Here is a 25352-nt window from a genome sequence, read left to right on the forward strand (position 1 = left end):
CAGGTCGACAGAGCTGGGGGACCCCAGCAGGCTTGGGTGCAGGCTGCTCGCTGTGCTCCTGCTGGCCAGCCCCACCAGCAGACCTGGGTGGTCAGCCGGGCCGGCTGGGGTGGGCGTAGGGCCTGGTTGGGTGGAGAGGGGACGGGCGGTGCCCGCGCCTGCCCAGCCTGCTGCCTTTCGGAAACTGGTGTCTCAGCGCCACAGCATGGCGTGAAAGGCCAGACGTGCGTTTGTAACACTGTTGGTGAAGATGAGCTTCAGGCAGTCATTTAAAAGTAGCAAAACACAGTTTACTGTTGCATTTGGATCCAGACAGAGTTATTTTACTTGTTGAGATGCTGGATGATTGTTTCATTTTCAAAAACACCTTTAAACTGTTTTCTGGGATATAATGAAGTTGCAGGGAAACAGTTTGACCCCTTCAAGTTTTGTAAGGTGAGCTCAGCTCAGCCTTTCTGCCCCTGCTGAGGGGCCCCTGTCTGCCGGTGCCACCAGTCCGACAGCTGCCGGGCACCGCAGAGCCCCCATGTCGGCCCTGCTCTTCTGTCCCGGATTTGCACGGCTGCTCCGTTCTCCGCCAGGGACCAGGAAGGCGTCTGCACACCTGCCCAATGTCCACACAGCTTTCTTCTTCCACGTTCACCCCTAAACCCCGGCCGCTGTGGCCTCCCTGTCTGCCGTCCTCAGAGCAGAGTTGACCCCCCTGACGCCTGGGTTTCGCTCACCGTGTGGCCTGTAGGGAGCTGTGCCAGCACCTGGTAACCCCCCAACCCCTCCCCCCCGCCCCCCGAGAAGGACGCTGGATCCTTGCTGCCCAAGACCCAGGGACAGCTGCTGCACACCCCCTTTGGGCCTCAAGTTGTGCGAAGCGGGAGGGCAGAAGCCGCCCCAGTAGTCCCTTTCTGAAGTTGAACTTTGACCTGCCTCCTGCTTCTCCCTGAGTCAGGTCAAGGCAGCCAGGCGTCAGGGAGCTGAACCTTGGCCCCATGAGGCTGGGTTGGTGCAGGCCCGGGCGCTGTGGGCAGCAGGCCTGCCCTGAGAGACCACAGCCCTCCCCACGCTGGCTGGTGCAGGCCCGGCCCGCAGAGGCCGCCTGGCCTCCGTCGTCTGCTTTTAAGGCCCTGACCCCTTTTACCTGGGTGCGTGTCTCTTAATGTGTGGTGGGGTCTTGCTCGTTGTCAGGTCAGCAACCCCTGTCTTTTAATCGGGACATTCAGGCTGCTTACATTTAATATAATTTTGATTTGATGTAGTTCAAGGGAGCTGTGTTACCGTTTGGTTTTTATTTGCCCCATCTAGTCTTTCTTCTCAGTTTCCTTCTCCATTTCGGATTTTTTAATAGTGCTCTTTTCCCATCTTTACCACGGACTGGTGCATGTGTGCACAAAAATGAAGTAGATGTTTGTGTCTTCGCTGCACTCAGTCACGGTGCACATCAGGATCCTAGCAGGTTCTAACTTCAGATAATCTCACTGCACTTCTCAGAACTCTGCAAGCCTCCTCCCGGCCCCCTCCCGCCCCGTCCTCTCCCCGTCCTCTTCCCTGCCACTACAGCCTTGTTTCTCCCCCAGGGAGGCTGTGTCACTCTTGTTTTACAAGTCAGTTGTCTTTTCAGAGTCCCTTGTCTTTGAAGGAACTGAGAATGTTAGGAATGCCCACGGACTGACCACTTCCCACTTTCTTCGTGTAGTGTAGACTCGGGATTTCACCCAGCGGTGGTATTGGCCTTGGTCAGGGCTTCCTTTGGCGTTTCTTGCAGTATTGGTTTGCTGTTGAGTTCTCCACTTCTGTCTGAAATGTTTTGTCTCCCCGCTGTGTTGTTTGCCTTCTGCGGGGCCTCCCTGTCAGATCACGGACCTTGAGGCTGCTCTGCCCCGCACTCTCGGTTAGTGAGACTGAAGCCCGCCGAGATGTTCAGGTGTTGGATTGTGATTGATTTACTTACTGTACTGGACTTTGATGTATCCTTATTTAGTTGTTTTTCTCATGTTTTGTCTGCTCTTCTCTTTTTGTTCCACCCTTACAAGACCCTCACTGGGTCAGGCTGCGCCGGGAGGATGATAGTGAGGGGCACGTTTGCCCCTTGGTGCACAGCCCGTCTCAGTTTGTCCCCAAGGCCTCCAGGCAGCAGGGGGGACTGCACCATTTTGCCACCAGCCGGCACCTTCCCCAGCCCACAGGTGGGACCTCGAGCACCTCTGTGGTCTTGGAGAATCTGAGGGACTCTGTGAGGAACTTAGGGCGAGTCTAGAGTCGTGATGGGTCCTTGCGAGGACTTGCCCCACACCCCAGGTAGCGGGGCCCCCGTGGGTCCCCTGGGAAGGTCAGCGCACTGCCATCGGCAGAACAGAGCCAGCCAGTGAGCCTCTGGCAAAGGGGACTTGTAGCCAAAGTGGGCATTTTGGGGGGACGGTATAATCTGAAGGTTTTAGCCTGGGTGAAAATAAATATTTTAAGGTAACATTTTGAAAACTATGCTAGCTAAAGAACTGGATGAAAGTGTGGAAAGTCCTTAACTTGCCCCATGGCTGCTGATTCTTGGTGCCTTCAAGTGCTAAAACTAAAGCTCATCATTCTGCCTCCTCAGCGCACGGTACATTCGGCCGCTCTTTCTTCAGTGAGCAGAGCACGTTGAGAGGAAGTTCTACAGGCCGCGGCCTGCGGGGTGCACACCCTGAGGGCCATCGGCTGCCCTGATTTTCCTCACTAAGACGCCTACTGCTCTGGGTAGCTTTGATGCTTCGTACTTTGGGGTGTTTTTATTTTATCCTTGTCACGATTGGGAATATCTGTCTCCCCAGTGTACTTTTTATCAAGTTATTGTTTACAGAGAAACTGCCGATTTTTGCCAGTTTATTTTGAAATTGGCCTTATTGGATTTTCATTATTCTGATGTTTTTGCAAATGATTGGGGTTGAGGGGCTCCCCAGGACCATCATCAATGCTGCTGGGCCTCCCCCACCTACGTGCACCCACTCGGGGCAGCGGGGCCTGGTTGACGCCCTCCGGTGGGTCTTTCTCAGCCACCTGGTGATGTTCCAGGCTCCAGAACCCTCCTATGGGAATACAGAACCCAGCCCTGCTCTTTCCCTTGAAGTCTGAGCTGGTTCCAGAGCCCGCGCTGGGCTGGAGCATGGACTTAGTGTGGTGACAGCGTGTGGCCCGAGTAGACACATGTGGCCTGGAGCAGGCCCAAGTGTGTGGGGCGACACTACGGGGCCTCCTGCCAGCGCCGCTGTGCGAGAGGGGGTGCCTCCTGATGTCTCTCCCGTCACGGCACTCGCGGTTGCCCTTGTCTGACTCTGAGGACTGTGAGCTGAGACTTCCGAAATGGGGGGACACTATGAGGCTGGCGAAGCAGTGGCATGGACAGCTGGACTCTGCAGTCTGGCCAGTGAGGTTCGCCATCCTCATGGACTTGTCGACTCATACGTGCTCTACCCCTGGGGGGATCGGGCATGGGGAGGAGATGGGGAGGTGCTGAGAACACTGTCAGCAGAGCGCCAGAGGACTGTCACCCATTTTACAGTAAGGAGAAACAGTGAAGCTGCCTGAGACCAGGGTGAGGTGACCACAGCTAAGCAGCTTGCAGCTTTCCTGTGCTTTGCCTGGAGGCTGAACACGGGACTGGTGCCTGGGGCTGTGAAAGGGTGGGAGAGGCCTGATAGGTCAAGTCCAGCAGGGCTCCCTGGGGGCTCTAACTCTCACTGCCTGCCAGGTCTGCATGTCCACCCTGCCTTCCTCCTCACTGGGCTCCGCCTGTTGCAGCAAAGCTCCTTGTGTGTTCAGGTCCAAGCTCAGGGGTGTGTGGCCTCAAGGCCTCAAGTTCTCTGTGCCTTCAGCCACGCCCGCACTCCCCTGTGAGCTGTGTGCTGTGTCAGCAGCCACCAGGGAAGCATCTCATGACTGCGGCCTCTGCTCAGAGGCCTCTGCACAGCTTCTGAGCGCCCCAGGGGAGGCTCCTGCCGGCACTGGGGGTGTGGCTTCTTGGCACTGGGGGTGTGGCTTCTTCGTAGGCAAGAGGTTGGTGTTGAAAGCAGCACACTCAAGTCACAGAAGGGCGGGTGACGCTGGAACCTCCTCCCCGACTCCACCTCTTGCTCCCCGTCCTCTCTCCTCGGAGGCCGGCATGTCCACTCCGTGCCACACTCTGACGTGTACGGTGCGTGTCCCGGCCCTTTCCTGCAAACAAGCGGTGTGCCTGGCGCTGTTTTCGCCTTTAATAAACACACACTAGCGATGCCTCCACGTCCAGACACAGCACATCTCACTTCTCACTTTGTTGGATCATGGTAGCATTTTTGGGGGGTGTGCAGTATAACCCGTCTGCCAGGAGCCTGCTGGCCGCTGGCCACAGTGGACAGTGCCGCGGGGTGTTCCGGAAGCTGGACCCAGGGCCCTGCACGAGACTTCGCGTGGAGCAGCGTGAGCCGTGTGTGGCTGTGAGCGGCGACGCCCCTCCTGGCAGCGGCCCCGCCCGGCCTGGCTGTGCTGGCGCAGAGTGTGGCCTTCGCCCTGGCCTATAAGTGGAAACTAGTAGCTGTGGAGTCTAAGGAAGTGTCACCCTTCTAAGAGCCATTTTCCCCTTTCCTATTGATTTGTGTGCGTGCTTTCTTGAGTGTGGGCACCAGCATCAGTCGTGGGGTGCACTGCAGGTGTTTTTCCCAGTGGGCCGCCACAGCGTCCTTGATATTCAAAGCTCCAGTTTTCTCAACTGTCAGAATCTGGGTTACCGTTTTTTATTTTTCCATTTCATTTTATGCAGAATCCAAATGAAGTCTTGACATAGCAAAGTGACTGGTATCTTAACACACATGTCCTCTGCTTACCCTCTCTCCCCCTTCCCAGGCTGCTGCTTGTATCTAGCGTTTGTATCTAGCAAAAATGGGTCCTGTGACGTTCCTCCATCTGAGTTTCTTCCATGTCCACATTAGGTACTTCAATGTATGCCCTTGTATTTCCTGTAAATGGTGTTACGCGCTGGAGTGTCAGTAAGATTCCATTTGTTTTTCCTTTTCAAATATATTTCTCAACTGCCCTTGTGTTTCATCAGAAGGCAAATAACATCAAGTTGTCTTTGACTGCACTGTGCTTACTAGATGCATTAAATATTAGGTGCTGAAAGAAGGTATTTTAATTCTGTCATTCCTTTAATTCTATCATTCTTTTTTTTTATTTGCTAGCAGTCCCCAATGTTTACCCATGCTTTTGCAGGCTGCAGAATTACCTTCTTTTTAAAGGCTGAATAATGCTCCATTGTAAGTACAAAGCCACATTTACCAAAGGACATTAGGCTGTTTCCTTGTCTAGGCTATTGTGGCCAAGGAACAGAGACGTGCTTCTAGCTCCTGCACCCTGGTTGCAGCTCTTCGAGATAAATATCCAGAGGGGCATTACTGGATCTTGTGGTAGGTCTGTCCTTCCTTTTTTTGAGAGACTTGCGTACTGCTTTCCATGGTAGCCGCCTCGTTTTACACAGCCGGCATGCTTTACTGTAGAGACACACTTCATATTTTATTAAGAGGGTACATTGTTGATGGAACTTGGTGTGAGGCTTGTTTTTGCAGTTTTTAAATCCAGCTACATATATTACATTCCATTTAATAATTATTTTTCCTTTAGTCTTATGAGTTGTAAAGAGAGAGAAAGTGTTAGTCTAGGGAGACGCCACTGACGGAGTCGCTGCCTGCACAAACTGCAGTGGGCTCCACAGTACCATTCAGTGAGCACTCATCGCCACCCACAGTGGGTGGTCTTTGTTTTTTTCCTCCTTGCAGTGAAAACGCCTTAATACATTCTCAGCAGCTTTCAGACCCACGGGCAGGGCTCGGGCACAGCTGTCCAGACGAGCCCAGACCGTCCTGCGGAGCTGCGGAGCTTGCGCGTGGGGCTTCGCCGCAGCCCCACGCCGCTCCGTGCCGCTACAGCCGCAGCCGGGCTCCCAGACGCCCCATCCGAGTGCCGCCGGCTGGTCCTTGACGCCCGCCCCTTCCTCCCGGGAGCGCCCTCTGCGTCCAGCCGCTGGGGCCCGTCCTGCCTTGGCTTTGAGCACACTGCCCCACGCACACGTCCATGCTTTATGGCTCGTTTACCTGTTTCTGTTACGTGTGTCCCTGGACGCACTGGGCGGTTCATTTTACTACTGTGTTTTAATCTTCACATTGCTCTATAAGGGACTGCTCCGCACTTCTGCTGTGCCATTGTCCAGGGAGACTTTGTCTTTGTGTGTTTTCTTGCTCGGGCCATCGCTTCTCGGCTTCAACAAGTCCTTTTAACATTTCTTGCAGGGTGAGCTGACTGTTTGGTAATGTCTGGTGAACCTCTCCTTCGGTTCGAACGTTTCTTAACCTTGCAGGGCGCAGAATTCTTGGGTGGGAGGCTTCCCCTCAGCAGAGCAAGTCCTGCCACTCCTCTGGCCTCAAGATTCTGCCCAAAGTGCGGGAGCTGCATTAGCCTTCCCTGTGTGTGCAAAGCTGCGTGACTCCTCTCCTCAAGTCTTGCCACTGAAATTACAGTGTGTCTTCACGTGGCTCTCTCTGGGCGCCCCCTGTTTGCTGCTGGGCTTCCTTAACCTGGGTGGATTCATTTTGTTGCTCTGTCTGGATGAGTTAAGTTGCTTTATTTTTACTTTATGCTGAATTTATTCCCAGGCCATAAGCTTTTGTTTCTTTAGCTTCTGCTGGGAATCTTTTTCTGCTGTAGATCTCCTCTCTCGGTCTAGGAACCACCTGCTCTATCTCAGTGAGGATCTTCTCCTTGTGGCAGCAAGAGCTCACTCAGGAGGTCACCTGGCTCTGAACCTCCAGAATGCCTTCGGGGCTTTGTTCACCTAGAGGTGCGCCCTGGGGAGAATCTGCATCTCCGTGCTTAAGGCCAGCACAACCCTCCGCGTCTTCAAGCCTGTGTGTAAGCCCAGCCCTCTCTCTGCCCGGGGCACCAGCTCTTCACCCACCCCACTACTTGCCTGGACACCCCTGCCAACTCCCCCACATCGTGTGGGGTAGCACTGCTCAGGGTCTGAGGGCGCCTGGCTGGGCAGGACGGGTGTGCTGACACCAAGACTAGGAACTTCCTGGTGTGCATGGCCGTGCAGGGCCCGGGGCTTCCCCGCTTCCCATCCCGCGGGCTGCTGCGGGGCCCCAAGGTGTGGTTTTCGGGCCTGCCATTGTATTCTTCTGCTCTTGTAACTTCTTTTTGGATCTTCCTTAAATTTTATATCTCCCCGTATTTCTCTTGAGTTCATTAAGCATCGTTATGACCGAGACGTTGACGTCTTCATCAGATAGTTTGCTTGTGTTCATTTCTCCACTGTTGTCCAGGTGTTTTTATCTTGCTCTTCCCCTGGGGACATGTTCCTTCTTCCCATTCTGCCTCATTCTCAGTGCTTCCTTCTTGTATCACTAGTGCTGGTCGCTCAGCTTCTCCTGATCTCGAGGGAATGGGCTTGTGTGGGTGCTGCTCTGTGGTACCTGGCTGCCGTGACCATGGAGCGAGGTGTTCCAGGCGCTCCCCTGCCCAGGCTACACCCACCCTCCTGCACTGCCAGGGTCACAGTGGGTGGGCATTGGATGCACAGCTTGGGGGGGGGGCGTGCTGTGGGCCTGTGCCAGCTGCCGCCCGAGCAGTGGGCGGGTTGAGCCCTTGCCCGTGCCCGCTGCTCATGAGCAAGTTGTGGTGTGGCTGTAGTGCTGGCAGTGCTGCTGGGGCTGGGAGGAGCCCTCAGCAGTTCTCTGACCATGTCTTATTGGCTGGGCCAGCCCTGGAGGCCTGGGGTTTCTAAATGACCCCCAGCCAATAGCTTTGGAATTAGCAAGGTTGCAGGAAGTTGCCAAGTTGGCACCCACCAGTGTTTTGGGCCTGGGGGTCATCCCGAAGGCCTGCCTGCCAGCTGGACTCCAGAGTGGAAATGGATTTCCTTCACTGTGATTGCTGCTTTTCCCACCAGTGTTACTGTTGAGGTGCTCTGGCCCTTTAAGGGCGGGTACTCTGTTCCCTCTACTGAAATTCTCCTGGGGTTTCCACCACCCTCAACACCAGAACTCTGGGGGCTCACTCTGCTGTGTAGAATCAAAAAGCTGGAGGTGCCCCAAGTAGGAAACCACCCTCCCCTCCCCAGGGAAAAGTTCCGTACCTGTTTATCTCTGTCTCTCCTGCCCGGCTAGATACTTTCATCCTTGCTGTGGGCTCTCTGGTCTTCCTCCTTGTAAATTATGCCACGGCAGTTGTGGATTTGTTAACCCACGGGTGCACTCAAGTGTCTCCTGTGCCTCCATTTTGACCTAAACTCAGGAGAAACTTCTAATCTACGACTTAATTAATTAGTGGTATAGTTTGTAAAGGAAACTTTTCACCTTTTTCTTAACCAGATTTCAAAATGAAAGGGCTCCATAATATCCTGTAGTCCGCGCCGAGTTTTCTCACTGTGAGCACATGGATCTAAGCGCTTGGGGCATCGCAGTTCTTGCCTTTTTGGTGCTCATGTTGTCTTGTGTTTGCTCAGCGAGTCTCTCCGGGGGTGGGGGAGGGGGGTGCTTCCGTGCAGCCATGGAGGTTTTGCAGGTGTCTTGGAGAGCTGGTGGGAAAGGGTGTTCCAGGTCCTCTTGTGTGTTATTTATAGTTTTGTTGTTCTTTCCTCCCTGATACCTGAAATCAGACAGCTCTACAAGTAAACCTGTTTCCTTTGAATAAAAGGTACTATCTGAGATTACCATCTGGGCACTAGAGGTAGCTTTCGTATTGTTTATTTTAATGTAAATCTTTCTGCCATTTTGGGATTAACCTTGGTGGAAGGTGTGAGGTAGGGATTCACTTTTGTTTATTTCCAGATAGCTACTCATTTCTTCCAAAGCAATACAAAGTCACCTTTATCATACATTCTGCATTCTTTGTCCTTGGCATTTGTGAACTTTCCACTTTTCTAGTCTCTGATTGTTTTTTTTTTTGGTGAAAAGAAATATTTTTGGGCTTGTTCATGTATCCACATGAATTTTAGGGTCAATTGCCCTAGTTCAGAAAAATAATGCTGTTCATATTTTTATTAGAATCAATATCTTGATCATAGTTGAGTTTCTCATCTGAAAATATGAGAAGTTTCTATGTAAGAATTAGGTTTTGTGCATAACAAGCTACCTGCAACTTAGTGACTTAATGTATATTATTTCTTTCTATTGCGTGCCTAAGTTTTACTGTCTGGAAGGCCCAGCTGAGCTGGATGGCCTTGGGAGACAGACATCATGTTGGGGGTCAGGTGCCAGGCCAGGATGATGGTCATCCGTCTGCAGAGGCGAGCAGGCTGTGCAGTGGTGGAGAGGCAGGGCAGGCCCAGGTGAGACTTGGCGCCTTTGTGTATGTTACATTTGCCATTGAAGTTGTTGACCAAAGCAAACACAGGAACAAACCAGAGTCAAGAGGTGGGAAGCTTGCTTTCGATTCTTACTGAGAGCTGTGGCGAAGTCCCACGAAAGGGTGACTTTCTGTCATGGCCTTTTGTGCAAGCAACTTACCATAGTCCCAGTATTTCCAATTTTCTGTGTCTTTGAGGAATGTTTTAAAATTTATTCCAGTCAGCCCTATGCATCTCTTTATCCCTAGATATTTTTCTTTTGCTGATATTATAATTGTATCTGGTCCCTCTTCCCCATTTAAATTTAGAATTCTTGAGCAGGTGCATATGTACATAGCAAAAACTAAAAAGATAGGACAAAGCAAGCCTACTCCTGTATCCCACTCACTTTTGTCTCCCATCTCTAGAGGTGACCATTTTAAAAATGCTTTACTCCACTGGTGTTTCTCTATGGAAGATGCTGGCAAACATGGAGGAAATCCTCTTCTGCTTACGCACCGTGTCTTGCTCTCCCCCTCAACGATACATTAGTCTGTCAGTGCTGCCGTCCTGAAGAAGTGGCACCTAGTGTTTTACTGCCCTATGATGGTGCCAGACCCTGTTAGGCAAGTGGCTCTTGTCAGCAGACACTGGGGTCACCTGCCTCCGCTCCTCTTGCACACAGAGCTATGAGAAGCACTGGCCCGGGGTGGGGGAGGGACTGGGGGGGCTCCAGAATGAACTCCCAGCCTGAGATTCCTGGCCAAGGGATAAATACACTGAGACTGGATGAGCTCACACTCCTCACTTACTGGATTGGTAGAAGTTCCAAAGTTGGGTAACTCATTCTTTCTGTGAAGCCGTAAGAGGGGCGTTGCAACACTGCTGTTGCTGGTAGGGGTCTAGGCAGTACGAGCCCGAGGGAGGGAGGGAGTCTGGCTGCATCTGCCAAGTTAAATTTCTCTATGAAATTGAGCAGTTTTTGCACATGTTTAAGAGTCATTTATATTTTTCTAAGCTCCTGATTCCTCTGCCCATTTTTCTGTTGGGTGGCTGGTCTTTTCTCTTGGATTTAAGCAGCTCTTTTATATTGCTAGAAAGGTTAGCCCTTTGTGACAGGAGCTGCAGATTCTTTTTTTTTTTTTTTTAAGATTTATTTGTGCATACAGAGCTGGGGTACAGGCCAGAAGCTCAGGGGCGGCGACAGGCTTCACCAGAGACAGAGTGGGGAGCAGAACAGGCAGATGGACGAAGTACACTGCTGAGGGGAGCAGCGGGCGGGTCAGGAGAGGTCTGCCGCGCCATGTGTGTCACCTCCGGGGCAGGCGGGGATCGAACTCATGTGGACTTGACTTTAGCTTCTTAGTGCTGCGCTTTACCCCGCTGCGCCAGCAGGGAGGACTTGCAGTTTCTTACAATTAGACTTTTGTATAACTTTTTAGCTCATCATCTTAAAGCAAATTACAGCCAGCCACGCGTCATATAAGTGTTCTCCTTAAAGCCATCCAGACCTGTTCACTGTCAGTCTGTCTGTGGAGGATTTTACACTGCAGGCTGTGACCCCAGGGTGTTTGCTGATGGCCCTTTGGGGGAAAAGAAAACCACCCTGTTTAAAGGAGCCACCTTCGAGTGTTTTGTGTGATGCAGCCATTTGGCTTGGGAAAACCCAAGCAAGCGTGCGCGCGTGAGCTCGAGAAGCAGGGCCGAGCCGCACTGCAGGGTGTCTGTCGTCAAGAGGACCCGCTGCACGGGCCCTGGAAATGGTGATGTTGAGTGCCATGTGACACCATGCCAGGTGTCAAAGCGCCTGTGACCAATGGTTCTTTCTTATGCTTCAAAAGGGGCTTGGGTCTGGTGAGTCTGGGGAGAAGGCTTCTGATAGCCACCCCCGTCTCCAGCGTTTGGCAGCCGACCTCAGCGCAGAGAGACCTTCCTGGACTGTGCCCACAGTGGGGGGTAGGAGGAGCCGCCTGGGGCCAGTGGGGCAGGGGAGGAGCCCTGTGAGCCTGGCTGGCACCTTTCGATTCCGTCTCTCTTTTCAATGTTATTCTTAAAAGTTACTCTGTTTCTTGGGAATTTATATATTTACAGTAAGTTAATTTCTTTTTACACTCCTATTTGTCTTAGAAATTTGCCAGATGGAGGAATTTGGCAAATTCCTTAATTAACAAATTAACACATTTTCAAAGTGTATCTTATTTCGGGTAAGGAAATCAACCTATTTTAGGAAAAACACTTTTAAAGAACACATCAATTTCACCGATAGTGAAAACTTTGCATAAAAATTCCGGTGCTCTGTAGAGTTTCTTCTGCTGGGAGCTCCTCGGCCACGGCCACTCTGGGGGCTGATCCGTCCTCGGGGCCTGTTGCCCTTCCCCAGAGCAGCCGTAGCCGCGTCGGGAAGCCTTGCCCATGGAGCACGCTTACAAAGTGGCTGTGGGAGGGCTCGTTCCTGCTGACACATTCACATGTGTAGTAACTCTTTGCTTCTTCACTCCCAATAGGCTCGGGTTATGTATGATTTCGCTGCTGAACCTGGAAATAATGAGCTGACAGTCAATGAAGGAGAAATCATCACAGTCACCAATCCGGTGAGGGAGCCCTGTTTCAATCTGAAAGATTGTGCTTTTTTTTTTTTTTTTTTAGATTTATTTATTTGTGCATACAGAACTGGGTACATGCCAGAGGTGCAGGGGTGGTGAGAGACCGAGTGGGGAGCGGAACAGGGCGACTGATGAAGTACGCTGCTGAGGGGAGCAGCAGGCGGGTCAGGAGAGGTCTGCCGCTCCCAGTGGGTCACCTCTGGGGCGGGGATCAAACTTATTCGGAAGTGGCTTTAGCTTCTTAGTGCTGTGCCACCAGGGAGGACCCAGATTGTACTTTTTAAGTCAGTCACTCCTTCAAACCCACGTGAATTTCCTATTGCTTATCAAGTATTGATGGTGGAATAAGAATCTCACGTGCATATGAGAAATTGAAGCCCCCAAAAGATGGCTGGATGAGGCTCCACCTGCCAGGAATGGGAGACAATGTCCTAGCAGAACTGAGGTGCAGAGACACAAGGTGTGTCTGAGGCCTTGGCCAACATGCGCTGGCACTGTGCATGGAGCCTGGGGAGCGCTCTGCCCTGTTCTTGCTGTATTCCACCACCCCCCTCACCCCCGCCCCCAGTCTCAGAAAGCAGGTGCTTTTAATGCCTATTTTACAAGTGAGGGTAATGAGACTTGGGGAAGTAAAGTAACCTGCCCAACATCATTCTGCTGGCCACTGACAGACCAGGGTTCAGAGTCACATCTGTTTGGCCTCTAACTCTGCATTTTCATTTCTCCTGGGGACACAGCATGAAAACAAGTGTCCCATGAGCCTGGGGTAGGTCTCTGTAGTGGAGACAGGCTAAGAAAGCTGACTCGGAGAGCTGGGCACAGGACCGAGGGCCAGGCAATGGCGCAGTCATTTAAGGTTCTGCCCGGCTGTTTGGGGCACTGGCATGCTGGGGCCTGCGCTTCCAGGGAGCTTATCCGGCAGAAGCTGTGGCGTGAATTGGCGCGCTGGGTCTGGAGACATGACCACCGGAGGGACTAGTAGGAGTTGAAGATGGATGCAGAAACCTTTGTGGAATTAGAGCCAGGGCTAGGGCTTGATTAGATAGTCTTGGTGGGAAGGTAGCAAAGGTCACTGAAGGTTTTGGCCTTTGCACCCAAGAGAATGGTGGATTGATTAAGATAGGTCAGGAGAGCTTCTCGGGAAAGATAAAGTAAGCTTGTTTTTAGGTATGTAGCCTTTAACGAATTGCAAATAATTAACTCTACCTGTAGTTTTTGCATCAGTTTTTAAAGGAAGGGCAGAGCTGAAGACAGGGCCTGAGACAGGCCTGCTCGCTGGTCACCTCAAGAGTAATGAGCGTGTGAAGAGCGTTATGGGGGGTGGAGAGACAGCAGGATAAGGAAGCAGCCAGTCCAGGCCAGTGTTCCCGCAGCTGGGGCAGAGGTGCAGAGCCCAGAGGTCACGGGAGGTGGAGCGATGTCACCTCGGTGCTCCTTAATTGTGATGATATTTTAAAAACCGGTTTTATATGTACTAGATACACAAAGAATTCCTGGGTAGAAAGTGTTATGTAAAAAAATAGCAAAGAAAAAGTGCATGGCATTTTGGGTACTCTGCCAACTAGATTTTATTTTTAATCACAGGAAAGATTAAAGATTCTTTTATCTTCTCATCTACCTTTTAGATGAAACATCATTTTTTATTTAGTAATTTGTCTTTAAGTTGCTGTTGTGATTAAAAAAATGGGCAGAGATGTGGCTTAAAGTGATTTTTGAAGAGAGCATGTTGTCCATATGAAAGTAGTCACCAGCTAAGTAGGCATGGTTTGCACCGACAACGCTTGCTGTTTCGGGAGGGGAAACATGGGACGAGGCTGAGACAGTAGACTGAAAAATGGGCCCTGGAGAGCAGTGCTTTATCGCTTCAGTTGTTAGCAGTCCATCCAGGGAGAACGAGGACCGCGCAGCCGTCGGTCTCTTTTATTCCCTGTATGACAGACAGAGGTCAAATGAAACAGCCGTTGTCCACGCTCAGGAGTCTGCAGGCCAGCAGGGCCGACCTAGGCGCTCGGTGTCCCCACCTCCGGCCAACCAGGGCTAAGGGGCCCCGTGGCCTCGCTCACCTGTGTGCTCTGCTGGCGTGGGCTGGCCTTGCGAGGGTTTCAGGGGGGGCTGCGCCTCGCCTGTCGTCGAGGCACCCAGCGGCCCTCCGCGTAGCAGCTCTACTGGAAAAAGGGTGAGCTGAGGTGTGCAGAGGCCCCAGGCCTGCTTTGCGCTCACGAGTCCCTGCACGGCATCCTGAGGGCTGAGAGGCCATGGGTCGGGCGGGCTCTGGCGTGGGTCCCACGGGTGAGGACCCGGCCGCACCCCATGCCGGCACCCACAGCAGTGTGTCCGTGCAAAATGAAGCCTCCAGCGGGCTGTTTTTCCACCTTTGATCACTTATTGTTGATTTTTGTTTTTTCTTGATTTTTAGATACCATTTTCTGGAGTAAAAAGGTGTAAAATTTTTTAATTTTTAATTTAATTTTTAATTTAATTTTAAGTATTATTTCTATTGTGGGGGAGGGGGAGCTCAACAATTGTATAACAATTCCCAAAGCAAAATTTCTGTGGGATTTTCGTCTCTGATCTTTTCCCTTTTTTCAAAACTTCTTAGGACGTTGGTGGGGGGTGGCTGGAAGGAAGAAACAGCAGGGGAGAGAGAGGACTTGTGCCCACGGACTATGTTCAGGTGAGAGCTGTCATGTACTTCTTAATGTTTTAATGTAAAGATTTGTTTATTTAGACATCCAGGAGCTGGGGTGCAGGCCAAAGGTGCAGGGGTTCTGGGGGGCTGAGAGGATTCACCAGAGACAGAGTGGGGAGCAGGACAGGTGGTGTGACTGAAATCCACTGCTTGGGGGGAGCAGCAGGGAGGGAGGTAGGCGGTCTGCTGTGCATATGTGGGTCACCCCCTGGCCAGGGCTCAAACTGCTGCAGGTGCTGTGATGGCTTCGCAGCGCCAAGACTTAACCCCTATGCCACCAGGGAGGCCCAGAGCTGTTATTTGTTAACGCTGGTCTTTGTCAAACACTTTTTCATTAATTATCAGCTTCCAAGGGCAAAGTGGAAAATGGCAACTTTAAAAAAAAATTTCCATGATAAAAGTAATACATGCTAGTTGCAGAAAATGTATTTAAGTAGAACTAAGAACTAACAGATATTGTGAAGGCCCACGCTCCAAGAAAGACATCAGATAATGAAATGAGCAACTTCTAATTACTCTGCATGAGAGCCCCTATTTCCCCTTCACTCACACTGTCTGATAAGTATTAACTGCGTAGCATCACACTAACAGAAGTCAGAGAGATCCTTTGACTGGCCTTCCTCCTCGGGGCTGACCAAGGCAAGTGCCCCCTGCCCCCGGTACTCAGGTTCTTGGTTGGATTGAGCTGTGTTCTCTGGCACGGCTGCCAGCTCCCCGCTGGGACACACAGCAGACAAAGCCTCCTGGCGCTCCCCCGTGGTGGTTTACGTTCACTCAAAATGGGGTACTGGACGCCCGGCTTATCCTTCTCTCCTGATAGAAAGGAACAAAGGTTGTCCAGAAAACAGCAGCAGCAGCAACAAACTAAGGTGACCCAGAGCCTAGTTGTTGGAGGAGATGGAGAATGATAAAGGCATATTCATGTCCTGGGGTGGGGTGGGGGCCTCTCTGTTGTTCCTGATTAAAGTGGGGTGGGGGCTTTGAGCCCCTGGAGAACCCTCCAGTAGACAGTAGACAGTCCTCAGAAACGGCCGCACCACCTTCTCCAACCCAGAGGCTCACAGACCCCAAGCCCCAGACGGGACCAGGCCTGTGTCTTCAGATAATGTGTGCTCAGGATTCTAACATTGACAAGAAGGAGACAAACTGGGAGCCTTAAGTAAAACTGGCACTGCACATGTAGAGAAGAGTGGTCAGGACGGATGTCGCTGATTGGCCTCCCGTTTAAACTGCAACACCCCGTCCCTGGCAGATCGCGGTTCTCGCCTGTCCGTAGCTGATCTGAAATAACACCTGTCGGAGCACATAACTGTGGTTCCTTCCTCCCTCAGGTTTTGCCCAATGATGGAAAAGATCAGTTTTCGTGTGGAAACTCAGTGGCCGACCAAGCTTTCCTGGATTCCCTCTCAGCAAGTACGGCTCAGGCCAGTTCGTCAGCTGCGGGCAGTAATAACCAGGTCAGTGTGGCCCATCCCGCGGGAGGGCTGCGTGTCCCGGCCAGCTGCGTGGCGGGAGCTTGCGGTGTGGGTTAGCTGCTGCCGCTCCCCAGGCGCCGGCAGAGGCACTGGCAGCTGTTGCTTGGCATTCCCGGGCATTAACAGTGGACTCGCCTGTCCAGCCTGCTAGTGATGGTGGCCACGGTGGGTCATAAGCCAGAAGGCGGAGTGAACACGGTCCCCAGAGGTCGGTGCCTCAGACTGGTGAGGATGGAGATGGGCCTGCTGCTGAGGCTGGTGGTCATGCTGGAAGGACACGGTGTCCAAGCCCGGCAGACGCCCCTGGGCTGGGCCGCCTGGTCCAGGAGAGGCAGCTGTGCCACTCCTGGGGTGCCTGCTGCGTCCTCCCAGGAAATGTGGAACAGTGGGGTCATTTGAAGAAATACTTGACATTTTGCAGTAACTGATGGCAGCTGAGCTGGGTTGGGTGACGGAGCAAGTCAGGTCATGCTCGGTGGCTGTCCAGCGTTCAGGATCAGCAGCAAGAGTGAGAAGACAGCAGAGGCCACTGCTGCTGTCTGCAGGCGCAGAGGCTGCTGTTTCTTGATAAGTTACATTTTTTACTCTGGAGCCCGTTAAACGTTATATGAAGCCTGGTGTCACACCACTCTGACTGTTGGCTTACGGGATGATTATGTCTTCACTGTCCAAGAGCGCTGGTCATCTGTGAGGTCTTGTACATTTTAAACAACCTGTTGTGTCCGGCACGTGTGGACTCAGGCAGTGCTGTCATCACGATGAGCATCCCTACGGCTTGCCACTTGCCTGCCTGGTCCAGGAAGTGACGCGCTCGGGAAGAGAGGTGAAGAAGTGGAGCCGGACCCTGCTCGCTGTCGGCGAGTCTCAGCCTGAGCCCTCTCCTCTGTGGCCCGGCCGGCCCTGCCCGCTAGGGGGCTGCTCCATGGTTGCAGGGGTGGAGTCGGCCCTGGCCCCAGGGCCCTGCGGTTGAAGGCTCAGATGTCCGGGGAGCAAAACCAGCCCAGGTCGCTAGCAGACATCATGGAGGAGGAGTCGGGCTTGGCCTCAGCAAGAAGGAGTGAAATAAGGAAAGGCAACAAAGGATGGAAATCTCATTTTACTTGAACCCCAGTTCCGGCCCGCAGTTACCGCGGGACAGCAGAAGCCGGGGCTGGGCAGGCCCTCCCTGCTGAAGCCCATCCTGGCGCTGAGTGTGCTGAGTGCACAGTGTGGGGCTGAGTCTTCTTGGGGCTAATGAGGAGATCATATGAGAAGATCACATGATCCACTTTAAGTTGGCTGTCACTAACTCAGCCTTTGAAAGCAAAGAAAAAATGAACAGAACTTGGAAGCAGCAAAATATAATAATGGTTCGAGCTTACTTTTCAGTGGCCATCTATGCTGTCTGTTATCCGGGACGCAGGACAGGCCTAACTAGGCCAAAATTGGGATTCGAGAGACACCACGAAGATGTGGTCAGGACCCAGAGGGCCACGATTGGGGCAGCTTTGCGCCGGCTCGCAGGCCGGCCCCTTCTCTGTCTGTGAGTGTCAGTAACAGTCCTGCTTTGCCCGGGCTCTGCCTGCTGGGCGTCTCTGACTCTTCAGGCAACTCGTCCCCCAGGACACTGTTGTTTGAGGGCACACTTGCCAGAGGGGCCGCGTCTCACCTGTCAGGCACACTGGGCGCGTCCGCCCCCCGCTCCCCCCACCAAGGCAGTCCCCATGTCATGACTGACAGGGCTCCTCCCTACCGTTTGACCCCGCCCCACCCCGCCGAATGTCTCCGATTTGCGGTTGCTGCTCGTTTGGGCTCTTCTCTCCCTGCTCCGCTGCTCGGGCTCCCCGTGTTCTTCCTGTGAATAAGCCATCTGATAATTTCCTTTTTCTTCTGACTTGTCTCACTGAGCATGATCCCTTCCAGCTCCATTCCTGTTGCTGCAGATGACATGACTTTATCCTTTTTGATTGCTGAGTAGCCTTCCACTGTGTTTGCACGCCACGTCTTCTTGGTCCACTCATCTGCTTTGGCGCATCTAGGCTGCCTCCATATCCTAGCTGCAGTGAACACAGGAAGGCAGATTTCTTTTAGCATTAGTGTTCTTGTGTCCCTGGGGTAGACTCCCAGGAGTGGCCTTGCTGGGTCGTTTGGTGGCTCCGTGTCTGAGGGTCTTCGCACAGCTCTCCTCAGCGGCTGCGTCAGAGTGCATCAGCACCGGCAGGGCAGCGGCTCCTTTCTTGCCGCATCCTGGCCAGCATTTGTTGTTAGAATTTTTAATGGGGGGCATTCTTACTGACGTCAGGTGTACCTCACCTGGTTTTGGTTTGCATTCCCCTGATTATAAGTGATGTTGAGCTTTTTTTCATGGGCCTGTTGGCCAACTGCAGTTCCTGGAAGAGTCATTTTTAATGACTAATATTTGTTTCATTATTAGTATTTATCAGGTATTTCATAATTTCGGGAACATTTCATGTCCGTGACGAGGCAGCCAGCATAAATCTGTCAGCTGAAGGAACCTCAGAAGTCACTAGAGAACACCTGCTGGTAGTTGCCCTAATTTGCTTTTACCCACTTGGAGTATTTAAATTGCATCGTTGCCTTGATTCTTAAAAAGGTTGTCAGGAGAGAATTTTAAGAAAAACTCACAGATAATGCCTCATTGGATATTCCCTTTAAAGAAATTAATTGAGAGTTTTTGCTTGTACATTTTAAAGAGAATATGGGATTGAACTTATATTACAAAGCTACGTGTTTTGTCTGAAAGCCTCTCACTCCATTTTATTTTATCTTCTTTAAACACTGGGAGAGAGGCACGTTCAGAATGAACTGCTGCTCTTCCTGCTGACATTCTTGCTGCTTGTTATCACACTACACCCCTCCTCTCGACTCTGGCTCGCTCTGTGCAGCTTCTCACCCCCAGCGTGTTAGCGTCACGGAGAGGACGGAAGCTGCGGGTCAGCCCCAGCTTGCCAGCCTGGCTGTGCTGCCGAAGGCTGATGGGGCGGCCCGTGTGAAGGGCCAGACGCCCAGGGGCCTTAACAAAGGCCCCTTCTCCTCCCCTGTTCACTGCCGGGGCTGTCCTCAGTCCCTTTGTGGTCCAGCCTCTCCCTTTCGATCCTCTGCAGCCATGTAGATTATTTCCTCACAGACCCCTCTCGTCATGGGTGTTCTCTCGGCTTGCTCTCGGCCCCGCCTACCCCTCACCCTCTGAAGCTCTTGTGTGTGTTTCCCTGGGATGTCCCTCCTTCACCCCCTTGCCGTTCCTGCCAGGACCCTGACTGGGCAAGGGAGGGGCCCAACAGGGCTGCGCTGACCCAGGCCTCTGCCGGTTTCCAGCCCCGGTGGGGAGCTCCCTCCTGCCCCGGCCGCTCTTGGGTTGCCTCACACACTGCTGCCCTGAACGAGCCACCAAGTGTGTTGGCTCTGTCAGAGGCGGGAGGGGTCCCCAGCTGTCCCACGCAGCGCCTCGTGGAGAGCAGCTCCGGCTGCGGCCCTGTGCCCGCTAGGCCACCTGCCCCGCCTGGCCGGGGGCATCTTTAGGCCTCCCGAGCCTTTTAGAGATGCTGCTGGTGAATGGTTAGGGTGCTTTGTTGTTTGTTTTTGCCCAACCGGAATTAAGTGATCAAAACGAAGGGTTTTTTTGTGTTTCTACCTTAAAGGTGCGACCTGAGGGCCCCTTCAAGGCCCAGCTTGAAGGCCCTTTTTAGATTTCTCTGGAAGCAAATTCTGGCATCAAACTGTTTGATATTTTAAGACTTAGTTTTACCACAATAAAGGAACTCTTTAAGCTAATGTAGGCAGTACCCATTTTTAAAGGCAAATGTTATTCTTTTAATATTCTTAATATACGAAATAAATACTTGGAATTGGCATCTGTCTGTGAGTTGAGAATGTGAACTAACAATAGATTTGTTAGACTGTTTGGAACTAATTGACTGCAAACTGTTCATGTAAGCTAGCTTTATTTTAGAAGGAGGGATATGTTTTGTGTTTCTACCTATGGCTCTCTGAAGTAGAATTGGGTACTGTCCTCTGAGCAAAATATCTTAGAAAATAAGAACATTTACAAATTCTCCTGTATTTTCAACTGGCACAGTTAGAATTTTTACAAAGAATTGTATGCTCTCTGTAGGCCCTTTTGAGAAAAGGAGTTAAATCTTTGTCTGAAACTGGTTGAAAATATTCTTGGGTATGGAAGTCACTATTTGCTTTCTGTTCCCCTCCTAACATCGTTGGCACATGGTTATTAAGTGTTTGGTGAATGAGAAATGTCAGATAAAGGCCTTCTTTGGTGTCTAGTGGTGCAGATGAATTGCTAGAAAAAAATAATCATCCCCATAATAAACTCAGCCTTTACAAAAGAGCTAATTTTCCATTTATTTGTGCCTTTCCCTCAAGTTTCTGTTTACGGAATCCTGTTTTCCTAGCAGGAGACCACTGTTAGCTGTAGGGGCGTGATGCACCCGGTTAAATGACAACAAAACGAACAGCTAGAGAAGGTGACTAAGACACAGCCAGAATTTCCTCACAGGGCGATAGAGGCAGGCCCTCGAATGCTTACAGGGCCCGGGCCCCCGAGGTAATATGGCCACAGCAGGTAGTGAGCCCGGTTAGGGAGTCCTCTCCCCGTGTTTAGCACCAGGGCCCACAGTGGGCTTGGGGACGGCCTCTGGAAGGAGCCAGGTGGGCACAGCCTCCGCTTACCGCGATCTTCTGGGCATCTTTGTACTTTGTTTGCTGGCTTGCCAGGAAGCCCCTGCATGAAATAGTTCTCAAGCCCGGATCACCCACTGAGGCCCCGCGGGGTCTCCTTGTTGCCCAGGCCGGTCATCCTCCTGATCTGTGCAGTGAAAGCTGTTCTTGGGCGTAAGAACACACACCTGGTCTCCCACGACCCTTGATGGCAGCAGCGCTGTCCAGACGAGCTCCCTGCGTTTCCTGTTGCTACTTGTTGCCAGACTATGAACTTAGGTCTTACATATTCAGGTCCCCCATGAATGTCACCTAAGAAGCAGAATTCAACAAAAACCCAAACCCTAACAAGACCAGAGGCTGTCGTCTTTCTGCTCAGCAGTAGCAGACTCTGTTCTTACTTTCTTTAAAAAGAATTTAAAAAATTAAAAAAGAATTAATTAAAGAATTTTAAAAAAAGCATCACATTCCTACCATCCACTGCTGTTTACACCTTGGTAGGGATCATCTCTGCACACCCATCCACGTGATGCTACACTCAGGACACTAGGAATCATGTGTGCTGCCTGTAACCTTTACATGTCACACAGTAGCCAACAAATTAAAATGCTCCCAGCCAGCCCCAGGATGTTCTCGAACTGTTTCAGCTGGAATTTCTAGACATCTAATGCTTCCCTTTGTTGGTTTTCAAAGGTGTTTTAGTAGCCACGAAATAGAGACACACTTGTCTCTTGCTGCTATTTTGGACCCAAGGACTTACACTTATTAGCTGTATTTCAGTCCACTCAGTTGTTTTACCTTGGAAATGCTTAGCACTGCCACCCTGGAAGCATCTCGGGTTCTTTCTGTAGCTCCCAGCCTCAGCACTTTCTGACCCTGGGTCCTGCCAGTCTGTCATTTGTGGCACTGCAGGGTCTGCTTCAGTCAGTTGATTTTTCCTCTTGATTTCCTGTTCCTTTCCTGCTTGGTCATTTTCTAGTGGATGCCTACATGTCTGTTATTCCCATAATGCTCGAGCTTTGTTTTGACAAGCTCAAACTTGGGAAACAGTTTATTCTTTTCAGATTTTTAAGCTTTTAAGATGGGACTAGAACATTCATTTGGTGCCAGCCCTAACATCCAGGCACAGCCTTGTCATGCCCAGCGGCTGTGCTCTCAGACTCTCGTGCCCTGGCCTTGGCCCCCGCTGCCGGGTCTCTGGTGCCACCTCAGCCGGCCCTGCTGGCCTCCGCCCCCGACCCCAGCTCTGTGGCCTGGATCTTTGTGTGGGTTCCCCACCCCTGACTTGTGGGCTGGCCGGTCTCTCCAGAAGGGATTAGGTCCTTCCTCAGCAGTCGGCCAAGTTTTCAAGTGTTTTGGAGTTTCTTGGTCATCTTAGGTGGAAGCTTACCTGGGTCTCAGTTCCTCCTCTTAATTGGCTACTTAGTGGATTAATCGCTTTCCAGGGCCAGTTTAACTGTATCTCAGACATGCCCCACTCGAGTGCTTTGTACCTGAAACGTGCATCCTCGGGCGCTGTGTCCACCCTGTGCGTTTGTGGGCCCCCCGTGGCTGGAGGCAGATGGCCCCTGCCTGGGGATGTGGGCTGGGCCCCGAGGCCTGGAGACGGGCTGCAGGGCGTCCTCCTGACCACAGCGATGGGTTCACAGTGGCACGCTCAGCACGGCCACCAGGCAAGCGTGGGGTGGGGGCCGGCAGGACACCTCGCTCTGGCTTCGCCTGGACCAGGTCACTTTGCTCAGCTCCTCTGGCTCTCTGGCACGCCTAGTGGCAAAAGATCCAACAGCTTAATGTCTTTAAAGGGTCACCTGTGGTCTTCCTCCTGCATTCTTTCACCGCACGGCTTGTGCCGTTGCTTCCGTGTTGCTTGATTTTGGGGACGTAGAGCCCTGGTGTGGCAATGCTGCCCCAGCACCCCCACAGGGACCCCCAGGCCGGGGCTTTGCATTTTGCATGCGGTTTTGAGTGGCACGCTTGGATTTCTGGGGAGCTCGGCCCCGCCTCCCTCCTTTCACTGAGCAGCCTTTTTGTCTCAAGGTGGATGTTTTGGCCCAGGCTGGTTGTGTCGAGCGTCTCGGCCAGTCCCCACCTTCTTCATCTTCTCCTTCTCCTCCTTCCTCCACAAATAAGGTAAAACTCAGACTCAGTGCAAGAGGAAAGAAACATTTCAAACCCCTCAGAGTAACCCCCCACACCCCGCCCCGAGCCGGTGGCTCAGGGCAGGTCCCCGAGGCATTCCCAGGCCCACTGACACAGGATGCAGCCAAGGGACTGGCGAGCGTGTGGACATAGCCTGCAGCACTGAGTTGAGCTGTCCCTGAGACTTGGTAGGTGGGTGGACCTGTTCTGGACCCGGTCTGATGGAGGGTTTCCGCCCCCATTCGGGAGGGTTTGGCACCAGGAGGGGAGGGGAGCAGATGCTGACAGCACGCGGTGCACAGGAGAGGAGGGGAGCACCGCTGGCTCCCTGCGGGCAGCTGCAGTTGAGGAGCAGCAGGGTCCCGGACACTTCAGCCGGCGGAGGGGCAGATCGGCAGCGCCCGGGGTGCAGTCTGTGCTGGGCTCAGAGGAGCCAGGCTCCCTGCAGCACTGAGTCCCGCGCACAGGAGGTGACATTGCACGTGGCGGGGAGATGTGTCTTCCTCCTCCGTCTCGTGTCTGAAGGAATCAGATCTTCTGCGGAGTAGGAAGTGTCTAAGTGCCTACTGTCACCTCGCCGATCAAAAGTTTCCCTGTTAACACGACCTGGCTTGCACCGCTTGGAAGCATAGCCCGTCTGTACCATGAGCTGGTAGGTGTGGCGCTCCCATGGGGATTTACTCGAAGAACTGTTAGCCTTCAGCCTTGGATCCTGGACGAGTCCCCACGCAGTAGCCTCTGTGAAGGCCTCCTGTGTGCCAGGCGTGGTGTCCATGCTTTAGGGCGATATGTTGTTGAATCCTTGCAAAACCTTTACCAGGAAGTCAGTTGCTGTGCTCATTTTATAAGGGTAGAAACGTGAAGCGAAGGCGAGAACTGCCGAGGTCACATAGTCAGGCCGCGGTGAAGCTGGGGTGCGAGCCCAGCTGACAGCTCGGGCCTGCGCTCTCACAGCTGTGCCCACATGAGGCTGACTGGAGTCAGCTCCTGCAGCTCATACAGGGGACAGCGTCCTTAGCCTTGCAGGAGACCCCATATTGTGTGTTTGCAGGGGGCCAGCTTTCCTGGGCTCTCCTCTCAGGAGTTCCTACCCACTGGCCAGTCAGTGGGCTCCCGGGCTCTCCAGCAGGTGCATACCAGTCTGCGCTCTGAAGACTCGGCCTCGGGCTGCGAGTCCTCCCGCTGGAGACAATTTAGCAAGTCTGCAATGTAAAGCCCAGTAACTCATCGAGGGGGACAGGAGGGCGCTCACATCTGCGCAGTCACAGGCATGTTGGCCACATTTGCTCCTGACCTCAAGGAGCAGTTGATTCGCCCAGAAGCGCATCACCAGCCAGCTCTGGCGCAGGCAGGTGGACATGCGCTGGTAGCAGAGACCCCAGTGTGAGCGCTTAGGGGGGCACTAAGCTGGGACTTAGGAGCACGCCGCCTCAGCCTGTCGCGGCGGCAGGTGGTCCCTGGTCGCCCTTCTCGTGGCCCCGAATGGGCCTTCCAGAGTTCAGAAGACTGCGTGTAGAGACGGATTCTGCTTTTGGGGTTTCCCAACATTTTGTTAAAAGTTTAAGTGTCGGAATGTGAAGCTAATTTCATAAAGAGAAGCCTCGGCTTTGCCACTAACACGGCACCCGCACGCACCTGTCCATCTGTGCCTCTCTGTCTGCTCAACTTTCCCACACGACCTGCTGATGCTTTTGTGACTTGGAAGTCAGGTCACAAAATCTGCTTATGTCAGGTGCTGGAAGTGATTTGCTCTGTGATCACTGCAGTTTATTTTCATAGTAAACTGCACTCTAGTTAGCGTACATGAAGAAAAATATCAGTTTACCTCTTGGTAAAATGACATGAAGGTTAGACGTCTAACAAAGAAGAAAGTGCATTTCATACGAATAATCCAGAACATATTTAACCAAATTGTTTTAAGTATTGCGTCCTTGCCACTTTTACGAGGCGTTTCCTCCCAGACCAGAGCCCCCAGTGGGACAGGATGTCACAGTTCAGGCGACAAGGAAGGTGGCTTTGCACATAACAGAGAAGGATGTGAGCGAGGTGAGGATGTGGGCAAGTCGGGAAGACTGAAGCTTGAAGCAGCGTCAGTAGGGAGCGGTGAGGGTAAAGAACGTAAAGGGGGAGCCAGGGTCTTCATCAGGCTTAGGGACTTCGTCCCATGGGCCTGGGGCCTGGGGTCTCTGATTACATGCGGCTGAGGGGTTTGGTGCCATAAAAGGACGGAAGGAAGAGAAATGAAAGATGGCACCACCCCGGGGGTCTGGAGCTGGTGTGGGAGCAGAGGTGACGGGCAGGCGCAGCTGAAGGGACAGGGCTCCTGGGGTCGAGAGCAGAGGGGTCGGGCCCAGGCCCAGGCGTGGGAAGGGCGTGTTCAGAGGGAGGCAGAACGTGGCAGGCTGTGTGAGCCACTTGGTAGTTGTGATGTAACAGGGAGGTCCCCAGAGGTT

At 52.5% G+C, this 25352-nt stretch overlaps 1 protein-coding gene across 2 annotated transcripts in view; it reads left to right on the plus strand.

Annotated features, from left to right (window-relative positions):
- The first annotated feature begins 11830 nt into the window (after positions 1-11830).
- The window catches only part of SNX9 (sorting nexin 9), a 44887-nt gene continuing 31365 nt past the window's right edge, over positions 11831-25352 (plus strand). The window contains exons 1-4 of one of the 2 annotated variants that reach the window (XM_012723479.1): positions 11831-11913; positions 14525-14599; positions 15946-16071; positions 22798-22890. In XM_012723479.1, coding sequence (XP_012578933.1) covers positions 11836-11913; positions 14525-14599; positions 15946-16071; positions 22798-22890 — 372 coding nt within the window. In that variant the 5' untranslated portion in view covers positions 11831-11835. The remainder of the gene's footprint in view (positions 11914-14524; positions 14600-15945; positions 16072-22797; positions 22891-25352) is intronic. The other variant, XM_012723482.1, reaches the window with a different exon arrangement.

This window comes from Condylura cristata, unplaced genomic scaffold (assembly GCF_000260355.1).
Source record: "Condylura cristata isolate star-nosed mole 26May11 unplaced genomic scaffold, ConCri1.0 scaffold00001, whole genome shotgun sequence".
Classification (NCBI taxonomy): domain Eukaryota; kingdom Metazoa; phylum Chordata; class Mammalia; order Eulipotyphla; family Talpidae; genus Condylura; species Condylura cristata.